The sequence below is a fragment of the Alosa alosa genome, chromosome 18 (genome assembly GCF_017589495.1).
Source record: "Alosa alosa isolate M-15738 ecotype Scorff River chromosome 18, AALO_Geno_1.1, whole genome shotgun sequence".
Taxonomy (NCBI): domain Eukaryota; kingdom Metazoa; phylum Chordata; class Actinopteri; order Clupeiformes; family Clupeidae; genus Alosa; species Alosa alosa.
Window position 1 is genome coordinate 23,581,261 of NC_063206.1, and position 12,504 is coordinate 23,593,764.

The window sequence follows — 12,504 nt, forward strand, 5'->3', positions numbered from 1 at the left end:
ATCGAGAAAATGCCTTGGCTCTGGATAGGGGACTGCACTTGCCTAGGGCTGCCAAGTCATGCAAGTCAGCACTTTTTTTTTCACAAAGAAAACAAAACAAACGAAATAAAAACATTATACTAAAACTCCAAGATGCAAAAGCCAAAGGCTTTGTTCCCAGACTACAAGTTTGCTCCTGACCAAGAGTGAAAAGTGTTATTCATAGTCAACATTCATAGCATTGGCCTCCAAACAAAGAGGTGAAGCAATAAGCACTAGCAGCATTTACCTTAGGCGATGGTGCTGATAACATTAGCAATTAAAGATAACATGGCCTCATTCCTGTTTGCACTCTGAATCAAATTCACTTGCCCAGTCAAGTCAATGAAGCAATCACTTTTCCAAAGGTAAATCAGTGAAACCATCCACATTGGCCATAAGTGTCGGAACACCACACGCCAACAAGCCATATTTGTATTAAGGCCTACAAACTAAGAGTCTTGTGCAAAAACATACAAGGCAATAGACCAAGCCAAATGACTGCATTCGTAACAGTACGGCCAGTGTGTGTGAATGTGTTGACGTTCGCAGCGCTATCCCTCTCAGTGTGCTAACTTGTTTTGATATTCGTCTCCAACCGACTTCCCCCAAGGCGAAACTCATAAACCATTACCAAAACAAGCAGTGCATTTTGGGGCTCAGAGAGGAGAAGAGCTGATGCAGTGATAATGCCAGCAGCATGCACTACCAACAATTTCACTGTACAAAAATCCAATAAAAACCCCATAATGCAGCACCCACATTAAGCCCATGAAGACAGGTTTTTAAAAGTGTACAACTGGCTCAACACCGCTATGTCAACAAGGTAAGTTGAAACAGCCACTTAACACAACCTGTTGCCCCCAATTCTTTTCTCAGATAGAGATTTTACAGCATCAGGACATTAGTAGTAGAAGAAAGATCCCTGACAAAAATCAAGCTCAACCACAAAACATTCTGTGCAGTAACAGCTGTTCAGTAAAGCTGAAGTTCAGCTCAGAAAAAAACAAAAAAAAATATCTGAACCCCGTATACACCAACCCACAAACAAATCAGTTTATTTCACTCCTAGCTGAAACTCCTTAATGCTGTTAAGTAATGTTCGCAAAGAGCAGCATTATGTCCTAAATGGAGCAAAGGTCATCGCAGCAAGACAAGGAGATTGTTGTGAGTGACTTACCGACATTCACCTGGTTGCTCACAGTCACCGTGCTCAGTGCTGCAGCCTTGTTTGCAAATAGCTGAGGAGAATGAGATAGGGAGAAAGAGAGAGATAGGGAGAAAAAAAGAGAGAGAGAGAGAGAGAGAGAGAGAGAGAGAGAGGAGAGAGAGGGAGAGGGAGAGAGAGAGAAAGAAAGACAGAGAGAGAGAGAGAGAGAGAGAGAGAGAGAGAAAAGGAGGAGAGGGGAATTAGAGACTTGAGTGTTATCTGCCCCATGCCAGGGCTTCGATGTTGAGTCTGCCGACACACTCGTGGGAACATTTGTGGAATGCGGAGGAAAGTCTTCTAAATCCCCCACTCAGTAACTTACTTTCGTCCAACTCCGATTTCACACGACTTTAGCCACAGATGAGAGCAGCTTCCACTTGGGCTGCAGGCAATAACACTAGCTACATCTTGACAGCAGTGATGATTAATTCAAAAGTGGCAACACACCCCCCAACCCCTCAAAATACATTGCTTATACGGTTAAACCCCCCTCTTGTCTTCAGCCAAACACAGAGCCCAACAAACAGCCGAGGCAGTGTGGTGGTCAGCTCAGCCGCCTACCTTTGCTGCAGTCACGGCCTGACCATCCATCTAGACAGGTCTTGTTGCCATTATGGTCGCAGTTGAAGTGGCCAAAGAAATCGCTGCGGGGTCGGCAGTACTTGTTGCAGCCAAAGCCGTAGTAGTGCTCGTCGCAAGTGACCCGGATCTGGTACTCAAACTGGGCCACGTTGCCGTCGTGGGACAGCTTCTGCCACGGGTGGTTGGGGTTGATCATGCCCGAATGCTGGGCCTTCTCAATGATCTTCCCCAAGGAGCCTACACACACACACACACACACACAGAGAATATCAAGGCACAAGTCAGACAACACAGATAGAAAGAGAGAGAGAGACCCATTTTAAAACTAATGGAGAGTTTGGTTCCAAAATGCTATATAATATCTGCCATTTTAATGACTTTTCATAAATATTTTTTTTATTTAGTGAAGTTGCAATTGGGTTATTGTTAGGGTTGCAAAGGGGCGTCAAATTTCCGGTAAATTTCCGGAAACTTACCGGAAACTTTCCATGGGAAGTTAAGCTGGGGAATTTTGGAAATATTCCAAATTGGAAACTTTCATGGAATTAAAGGAAATTATGGGAGTTAATGGGAATTTACGGGAATTAACTTGGAGTTTTTTGTAATTCCTACTGTTTCATATACAGACATTAACATTTTGTTTCGTAATAAGTAATATGATTTGTTTGTTCGTATTTTCGTTTAGCTTAGCATACAAAGATAGCTAATATGCTAGCGGGAATCCCATTCTCTGCCTATGGTTTACTAGCGTGCTAAGCTAGCGACACTGAAACCACTGAACTGCCGAAGATACACCACGCCACTCAACAACAAAATCCAATTGGTTGGAACATTGATTGACAATCAGTTTGTTCAGTTAGAATCCCAGAAAATGGTAAAACAAATAATAACACAACATACCACCCCAACCCAACCTTATAGATTATGTAAATTATATATAAATTGTCAAGCTTAATCAGACAGATTAATCGTCCCATTACAGTTTATGTAAAATGACGTACACCCATTTGAATGAGGACAAAAGTGAAGACAAGCCCATAACTGGGTAACTCTGTTTGCAAACTTCCCCCAGTTTCACACCAGTTATTCCCACATGAGATGACATTTTCACTGGGAATTTATTTTCCCCATGCACATGAATGCATCATAGGTTTCCTTTATGTCTAGTAGCCTATGCTGATTGCTGTGTGCATGGGATTGACGCCTGTGCACGGTAGAAATTTGAATGAAATTGCATTAAATCAGGTTGTTTTAACTAATATTATGCTGCAAGATGGGGTTGTCCATTACATTTAAGTTCCCTGTTATAGACTAACTTGCCATATTAAAAATTCCCAGTTTATTCCCATTAATTCCCGTATATTCCCGTTAATTCCCATGGAAAGTTTCCAACTTTGAAAATTCCCGGAATTTTGCAACCCTAGTTATTGTTATTTTATTTAACTTTATTCAATCAAAACAACACAACTGCAGTTTCACTGATATTACATGAAATGCACAGTTAAAAAACATCACTCATTAATATTATTGAAAATATATTGAAGCGATATTGTGTTATGGAACCAAACCAAACCAACACTTTTTCTACAGTGCTAACCTCATCTGGCCATCCTAAACATGGCTGCCAGTGCAAGTTATACACTGCTTAAGTACAGTGCAATGGTGCATGACGATAAGTAAGTGCTAGTCCGTCATTCTAATTTGTCTGTGCATCCGTCTATCACTCTGTTCTTCTGGGTCAATTGCTCATCGTCAATTAAGCTGGCACTGAACCTTAAGGAGCCACCTGTAGCAAAGCAAAACTTTTTTGTCTACTGAAGACATCAGTAAACCTAATCCAGAATCCAGACACACCACAATTCACCTGACGCCCATTGCTTGTTGCTGCCTCAAACGCTCAGATTTGTTGCGTGACATTTCGCCACAAAAACACTGCTAGTCTCTTCCTGTCTGAATGTGGCTTTCCCCTTAAACAGTCCCCCAGACCAAAACAGAAGACTACATGCTTCTAATGAGCTTTGTGATCCATGCCTCAAAACAATGGAATGTTAAATGTCCTCATAATTCACTGACGACAAGCCCACTACACTATTTACAAACTGTTGCACAAAATCTTATCTATAACCTTCCAGACTCAGATTGACAGGGCTGTCACTCACACCGACCCTAAACACCACCCACCTGACGACCACAACAAACACAAACATGGTATCTATAGCAACATTTAGCAACACTCATCTACCGCAAGAACGCTATAAACTGGCTCAGCTTTCTAGTCTTCTTAGAGAAACCACAAGGCTAACCCCGCGCATGTTGCTTCACACTTCTGTGAAATGGAACCACAAAAACGCAGTCACTTTGTCATCTCTCTATCTGTTACTTTCATGCACACCCACGCAAGCATACAGAGAGAGGGAGAGAGAGACAGACAAAGAGAGAGAGCAGACAGTCACAGACACAGACATAGAAAGACACACACACACACACACAACTTCTACTCATCAGTGAGTGAGCTAGTGTGTGTGTGAGAGGAGTGAGTTGTGGGAGGATGATGTAATCCGTAGGATGACCCGTGATTGTGTGTGTGTGTGTTGACTAGGCGTGTGTGTTGACTATGCTCGGGAGCGAAAGGCCTGACGAAATCACGCCAGACGAACTTTCAGGGGCCTAAGGAATCCCGCAGCTCACTGGGGCATTTCACCAGCAAGCTCTGGCTTGTGGCTCGTGCCAAGCAGCACGTCCTCGCTACCTGCTGCCCCAGCCACTTCGCCAGGAGGTGAAGATGAGCGGTCAACATAACAGGGGGCCACCACTACTCTCCAAAACATCATGCTAAGGCCAAGACATTCAGCAGTTGTAGTGAAGCTTTTTATACCATTTTAAAAAAGTGAAAGCTCAGTGTGCCTTTATGCTAAGTGAGAGTCAACGAATGGGTGAAAGATGTCTAGGTCAAGTCAGGAACACAAATGTTTCATATTGCATGTTTCATATATAAACAGTTTTGTGATTTTGTCATTTGCTATTTGTTTGAGTGCAGAACACCCACGTAACTTTTCCTGAACACTTCCTAGAAATCCTAGAAGAGTGTATGTGCTTCCTAGAAGAGTATTTGTGCTTGCATGTGTGTGCATGTTAGTGAGAGAGTGGGAGTGTATGTGTGTGTGTGTGTTTGTGTGCACGTGCAAGTGCATATGTGTGCATGTTACTGTGTGTGTGTGCGTGTAGGCCAAAGGCTACCGGTTTGTGTGGTGGTAGTAGTAGTAGTTGGAGGAGGAAGTGTGATTCTGGAGAGGGCTGCTGGTCTTTAATCGGGGTTATTCACACAGTCATCCTAATGGACTACTGGAAGATGGCAGTAGGGACCTACTAAAGCCTGCAGTCAGTTACCTCAGACAGGCACTGTAAAAACCACCAACTGGCCCCAGCCGAACTCTCAAACCAAAAGAACACAACAAAACAATCAAAATTTCACCTTACACTTAGGCCTAAATGAAATTAGATCAGACAAATAGATTTACGGCAAATATCGTAAAAGGAAATACTGGGCATATTCCAATGTACTTGGGTTTTTTAGTATTTTAAATTATTATTTTCAACCAAAGGAAAAAAATGACAAATTATACTTGAAAGATATTTAAAAAAAAAAAGATACATACAGATGGGGGAGAACAATTAGTTTGACTGTATCTTACACAACTATAACTAAAGTCTAAAACCATTTTTTGCTCGACGACAACCATGTTAAACTTATCACCAAACGGCAAACTGTGTTAGAGACAATCATAGCCTTGCTCTGTACACAGCCTAGCAATCAAACTCAATGATATCCAACACCACTCTTAACACAAAACACACCCACACACTCTCTCTCTCTATCACACATACACACACACACAAACAGACAGGCAATAAAACTGTCTCTGCGGCGTAGTGTTGAGCTGTGGAGCTTATGGCGTTGCAGTGGGGAAACAGATGCGTCCAGAGCAACGCCACGGCGACAGTGAGAGTGTACGTCGCCGGCCTGCGGCACCTGCCATCAGTCGTCAAGGCATCTGAAAACATTTTCATAAGCATGCGAGCCCTTTCACCCCTGCAGGCCTCCTCTCCTTCCCACACACACACAGCAGTAACCCCCCTCACACACAAACACACACACACAGCAGTAAACCCTCTCCCACACAAACACACACACACACACACACACACACACACACACACACACACACACACACACACCAGTAACCCCCCTCCACCACACACACACACACACACACACACACCACAACTCTTTCTTTCCTGCCTTCCTCTTCTCTGTCCTGTGCTGTTGCAGGCACCTGTCAGCACACTTGCTTTATCGGCTACAGGGCTGACAGGAGGGAGGGAGAGAGGGAGGAAGAGAGGGAGGGAGGGAGGGAGGGAGGGAGAGAGGGAGGCCAGAAAAATAAACTTCCATTTCTGGTGTTAACTAGAGCGGCTCCCAAAAGATTAAGCCAGAGTGTGTGTGTCCGTCTGTGTGTGTGTCCATCTGTGTGTCTGTATGTGTCCGTCTGTGAGTCCGTCTGTGTCGGTCTGTGTGTCTGTGTGTACATGATTGTAAGAGTTGAGAGTTGGGGTAAATGTGCAAGGGTGGTTGAAGAATAAAAGAGAAATAAAAACTCAAAGACATGCAAAGAAAAAGTACAGCTTGATACTTACTTCCACTTGTGGTGTCGTTATCAAAGTCCAGGGCTTCCACTATCAACGAATAAGATCTCTATGGGAAGCAAAAGAAGAAGGCAGGTCAGAATGCAATGCAGAACATCAAAAAGGAGTTTACATGAGGAAGCACTCCTGAACTCTCCCGTCCACAATTTCTCACGAGCTCAGGCACAATCAATGCGTGGCTCACAGGCATAGAGAGGCAACAATTTAGCTCAGCCACAAAAATGCACATGCTTTCCTCTTCCGACATGGTGTGCAAGTTCAGCTTTTATTTTTTATTTTTAAAAAAAGAGCTTAAATGAAACTCACTGCATAGCTTAGCCCAACAGGCAGGCAGGGTGATGAGAAAAACAGCACAGAGAGAGAGAGAGAGAGAGAGAGAGAGAGAGAGAGAGAGAGAGAGAGAGAGAGGGAAGATAAACCACAATCATCTCCGTCATCACTAATCCTCTTAAAATCTCAAATGGCCGGACAGCGCACCAGCACTGGTCCCCCGGCTCAACCGACGCTCCCCTGCACACAGCAGGAAACCGTCTGACACCTCCAGCCGAACGGCCAGTCGGCGAGTTCGCATCTCTAATCCACACCGGTCAGAAGGAGGACGTCAAAGCATCCTTCTCCTACCTCTACACCTTACCTAGTTATCTTCTCGAGTCACACAAGTCAGCGAAACAATGATTAATTAACACCACATCCACAAGAACAAGCCGTTGTTCTGCACTTGTAAGTCACGTTGGATGAAAGGGTCAGCTAAGTGAAGTGCCAAACAAACTTTTAACATATTAGTCAAAGCTATGCTATTTCATGTCGATGTCTACTTGGTGTTGACCGAGCACAAAGAGTCAACTTGGTGTTGCTCAGAGCACAACCACACAACCAAACGGTTTCATATTTCATAGACTATGGATCACCTACTTAAGGGCACAATGACGCCTACAGTATATGGCACCTTCTCTGACACCACAATGACACACAACCTGTGTGCAGGGCCTAAAGAGAAACACGGGCAGTGTTTTGGTGTCAGTGAAAGTGGTTGACACATCAAAGGGAAACGCTTATCTTCGTATCTCGGTGTGTGCGAACACCGAGGTATGACAGCAGATAAGACGATGATGTCACAGTGTGGCTCACACCTGTCATCCTCCTCTAAGCCGGTTAGCCAGCTGGTTGAAGGAGCAGCCACACACACCTGTAGGCTGACAGTGTGCAAGCACTACAGTTTCCCAGAGAATACTAAGGACTCACTGGAGCAGAGAAAGTTGGAGAACACACAGCACACACACACACACTTTTGTGATTAATAGGTCTTAAAACAAGTTTGATTTATTTTTCCTTTTACCTGTTTAAGCAGCCAGACCAGTTTTGAGAAGGGATCTGAATAATTGTATTTGTGTGTGTGTGTGTGTGTGTGTGGAAAGAGAGAGAGAGAAGGGGAGGCTTTTAGTGTGACTCTCATGCAGGATGGGATCTCTAGAGGATCTGGCTTCACTTCAGCACTTCTGAAACGCTTTGTCTGACTTAAGGTCATCACAGCTCTCACTGATATCAAGTAACAGGGCTAGAGAAAGCCCAGCAATGCTGCCCCACAGGAGGACAGAGAGACACAAAGGTTGTGTGTGTGTGTGTGTGTTTCTCTTCCTGTGTGTGTGTGTGTGTGTGTGTGTATATTTGTGCCACTTTCTCCATGTGAGTGTGGTTGTCTACCTCTCTCCATGTCTGTCTGTATCTGTGTGTGTGTGTGTGTGTGTGTGTGTGTGTGTGTGTGTGTGTGTGTGTGTTTCTTCGCAGTGCCAAGGCATCCACTTCCAGCACCTACTTGTCACATTCACACACCACTCTCCCTCCTTCCAAGATGGACTCGCTGGAATTTCCAAAATAATCAAGATGGTGGCTCGCAGAGCACTGGCAAGGTCAGGCCCTCCGTTGCACAGATACGTTAGCCCCACTCAGACACTCTTCCCAACCCCAGTCCACAAAGATGTCCCCTCTACCTTACATGGGCTGATACACTGGCACTCAGCAAGCATTCAGGCAAAAGTCCCTTAATCTTAACCAATCAGACTGCTATTCAGCAAAAGCAGAGATTGCCACTAATGAACCCGAGCTATTATGAGAGGGGAAACAGCTGTGTGCTGAACTACTGATATGTCCGTCGCTAATGATAAAAGACCAAACAAGCTCATGTGTCCACATAGCCACATTAGCCTACTTTCGCGAACACTGTGTGCTCTATTCACCTCATCAAATCACCTCATCAATCAATGTAGCAGGGTTGTGTACAGTGCGCTGAAAAAAAAAAGGGGCTGTTCCCTAGTGAAATCTCACTGCCTACCCACTCAGTTCATCTTTGCCGAATAAGACGGGGCATAATGCCTGGGAAAATACTTCAGAGTACAGTTTGGACAAGCCTAGGCATGAGAGCGACTGGTTCCTTTTCTACAAATCCATAGCAAAACAATACGGGGAAACAAAGCAAACATGAGTCATCAGCAAATCACCTGTCAGACAAATCAAAACAAAGCAGCCGTCAAGTACAACAAAATAAATTCACATGGAAATACTAAAAATAAAAGTCCAAAATAAAAAAAAAAAAAAAACTCAGAAAGCCACTTTGTGACTGCACTTGTGCGCTGGCCAACAGCACATGTAAGTCGGTAGCAGACTTCCAGAAAAGTGCTGGACTAGACTGGACGGCAAGGCAAGCCTGCCCCATTCATCTCACTCCATAACTCACTACCTGCTTATCAGCTCCGAATGCCTGCTGCCGCCAGGTTCATTTTTCCCATGCTCGCCACTGACCCCTCCGTCTTCTTTGAACTCACCAACCCCCACACACACACACACACACACACACACACTCCACCCCCGCCGCTCCATCCTCCCCACCCCACCCGTCCACCCCCCCTCCACTCAGTCTCACTGCTCTCTGCACCAAAAGCGTCGACTGCTTTTGGTGCTCTCTGCACTGCGTCGACACCAGTGTTAAGCGTGGCCTTATCGGACGGGACTGACGGGCCAGTGGGGCCCCTGTTCAGTGGCGGCGTAGACAGCATCAGGCCTGCCTGCCTGCCTGCCACCGAGAGGCCTTCACAGCTCTTCCCAGCGCTTTTCAGTATGGACATCCAGCTATTTGCTAATTTCTCTCTCCATGGACCCCCACCCACCCACCCCCCACACACACACACACACACACACACACACAGCCCACAGTCTCCTCCTCCTACTCTTTCTAGTGAGCTGCCCAGTATAAACAAGGCCTGAGAGTGTCTGTGAGAGAGCAGGACTTCCTGTAAAGTGTTTCCCCTATGAGAATAGCCAGAGCTCGAGGAGTCAGTGAACTGTGGAATGAGCCATGTCTGAACCCAAGTTTACACACTTTTTTTTTGTTGTTGTGTGTGTGTGAGGGGGGGTGTTGGCTCTGATTTCTTACCGTCCCAAAAAAGAAACACATTCGGCAATACACTCCAGCAAGACAGATCTTTTTTGAAGAGGCCATATGCTATATTGGCTTGCTATGTCAGTGAAAACACCTGCCTCCTAACACAAGGTGTAACAAGATCTGACGTGATAACATGTTAACAAACGTTTAGAGTGGATGCCACCGAAATTTCCCATCGTTACCTACAGATTCAACCAAGGCCCATTTCTGTGGCCTATTCTGATAACCAGGGCCTGAGAACCCCCTTGTTTTTTCCCCACGTGAGATTCCTACTAAACAGGGGTAGCAGATAAGTAGGGTCTCCTCTGTAAGAACCTCTTGAGGAGGTCTTTTCCTGGGTCCTCTGTGACAGGATAAGGAGTGCTTTTCCTGATATCAGGCTTTTGTCACTCAGCAGTTCGCACATATTCCATCGGGCTATGCTATGCCACCTAATTGACAGCCAGACTGGGGGAAGGAGGGAGGGGAGAGAGAGAGAGAGAGAGAGAGAGAGAGAGAGAGAGAGAGAGAGAGAGAGAGAGAGAAAGAACTCCAGAGTGAAGGGACCCGTGAATGACGGGAACGTGACAACGCCAAAAGGTGGAAAGCAAAGCCCTGGCGTCTGAGGGTTTGGCTAGCAGCGTTTTCGGTTTCGACTGGAACGCAGACAACTCTTGAGAGCCACACGCAGCTCAAGGGCCAACTCACTCTTCTCCCTCTTTCCAACTCAGAGAGCTGAGAACAAACCCATGTAGAGTCTAACGGGCACTGATCAAGCAAAAACAAAGGCTTGCACCAGAAGTAGACCTTGTTTAGATGGCCACAGACACGCTAATCGCCCTACAATAAAATTACATCTCCAGCAAACATCCACAGCGCACACATGCACATGCACGCACACACCCTTGTTCAGCCCTGAGGAGGGAACATGAGAATGGCATTCTCCTCTCCTTCGCTGGAGCAATTTGCACATAAGTGTCGCTTCAGACATCACTATTGAAAGCAAACACGTCATTAACCTTAACTGCCAGTAGCCCTTTCCTTCAGGGCATGTGCTCTTAGACAAGTCACCTCACCAGCCTGTAAACACAGATGGGTGGCGGAGCTACACCACTCTTAGTCTGAGTGAGAAACCGAAATACAACAGATTTCAAGTCAATACAGTGAAAAAAAGAGTGCGGTTGATTTTAAAAGACAATGCACACGCACACATTGAGGGACACACTATTTGGACAAATCGTTTTGCGGGCCATCCAGACACACCTCCTCTAAGGGGTAAATCAATTTGCAGTCCATCCATGACACGCTATATGGGGCAAATCATTTTGCAGTCCAGCCATACACAGCTGTACTAGGGCACACTGCTGTGACCACCACTCTGCTGAAGCCGCTGGTATGTGAGGCAAGGTCAACGCTTGGTTCGGTTTGTCTAGGAGCCTCTCGCATCTTTGCTGAGTCCAACACTGCTTCCTGTTGCTTTCCCTGGACGAGCATTATTCCTGGATTGACTCCATTATGTTCTGTAATCCTCGCTGTGGCCAGTTTGGGCAAGCCATTGTCCCTGGTTAATATTAGCTGGGCCTGGCTCTGTCTGGGTGGCCTTTCCAAAAAAACCTCTCCCTCTCTCTCACACTCGCCAAATTGCCTAAAGTGTACACACCCAGCAGCAATGCTGGAACAGAAGCAGAGAGAAAAATTCTACTCTGCTGAAGCCAATAAGTAAGAAACAGGGTAAAGTGGATGACGGGGTCATTATTTATGTGGGATATGAACATAAACTGCAGTTTTTCTTGAAGCGAGCTGAGGCTGCTGGGTGGTTCCTCTCGCTCTACCTGGCCTGGGAACCTGCGGCCAAGCTCACAGAGCACAGCGGTTACTGAGGGTGGCAAGGTTAAGAGATGAAATAGCTAAGATTCAGCCAAGCGTGTCTTTCACAAAGCCCAAGCCTCGACATGAGGCCAGCTCCAGGCGGCCTAAAAAAAAAGAACTTTATGAACCACATCCAACCGCCCAATCACCTGCTCAGCAACACCATCCATCCGCAACAACCAATCAGTTCAAGGGAAGAACAATGGATGATATGAATTACCTCCCGGCAGATCACACAGGGAATTGAAGTAATTGAAGAAAGAGGAAAAAGTCCTGACTGGCTGTGGTCCAACAATAATTGCAATAAACACGGCCAGATAAGCCTCACCAACTAAACTGTAAGATCGGAGCACGCACATACAGTATTCAACTGGCGTCAAAGTGTGTGTGTGTGTGTGGGTACAGATGATGTCACAGCGTGCCGAAACATGAAATGGAATATCTCCTCCTCGCGTTACTTTATTCTAAGCGGCTCTTCGCACCAAACCAAACCCTGTTTAAATTTTGCGCCACATTTAGCTCATGGTGAAAAAAACGGGCTGTGCGTTGTTGGGAATGTGGCCAAAATACTCTCTGGAGCAGGAAACTGTTGGTTGTCCATTTAAAATGTTGCTGTCCGAGCCGAGGTAATTTTCCACATTTAAATTATCACCCAACGACAACGTTGACTGAACTAGTTGTAAAAGAAAAGAAAAAAAAAAAACAC

General features: G+C 45.5%; 1 protein-coding gene across 1 annotated transcript in view; it reads right to left on the reverse strand.

The window, feature by feature from the left end:
- The window catches only part of jag1b (jagged canonical Notch ligand 1b), a 34,523-nt gene that overhangs the window by 19,603 nt on the left and 2,416 nt on the right, over nucleotides 1-12,504 (reverse strand). Inside the window, exons 3-5 of the mRNA XM_048270075.1 lie at nucleotides 6,506-6,563; nucleotides 1,790-2,047; nucleotides 1,199-1,259 (exon numbers count right to left, since the gene is read on the reverse strand). Coding sequence (XP_048126032.1) covers nucleotides 1,199-1,259; nucleotides 1,790-2,047; nucleotides 6,506-6,563 — 377 coding nt within the window. The remainder of the gene's footprint in view (nucleotides 1-1,198; nucleotides 1,260-1,789; nucleotides 2,048-6,505; nucleotides 6,564-12,504) is intronic.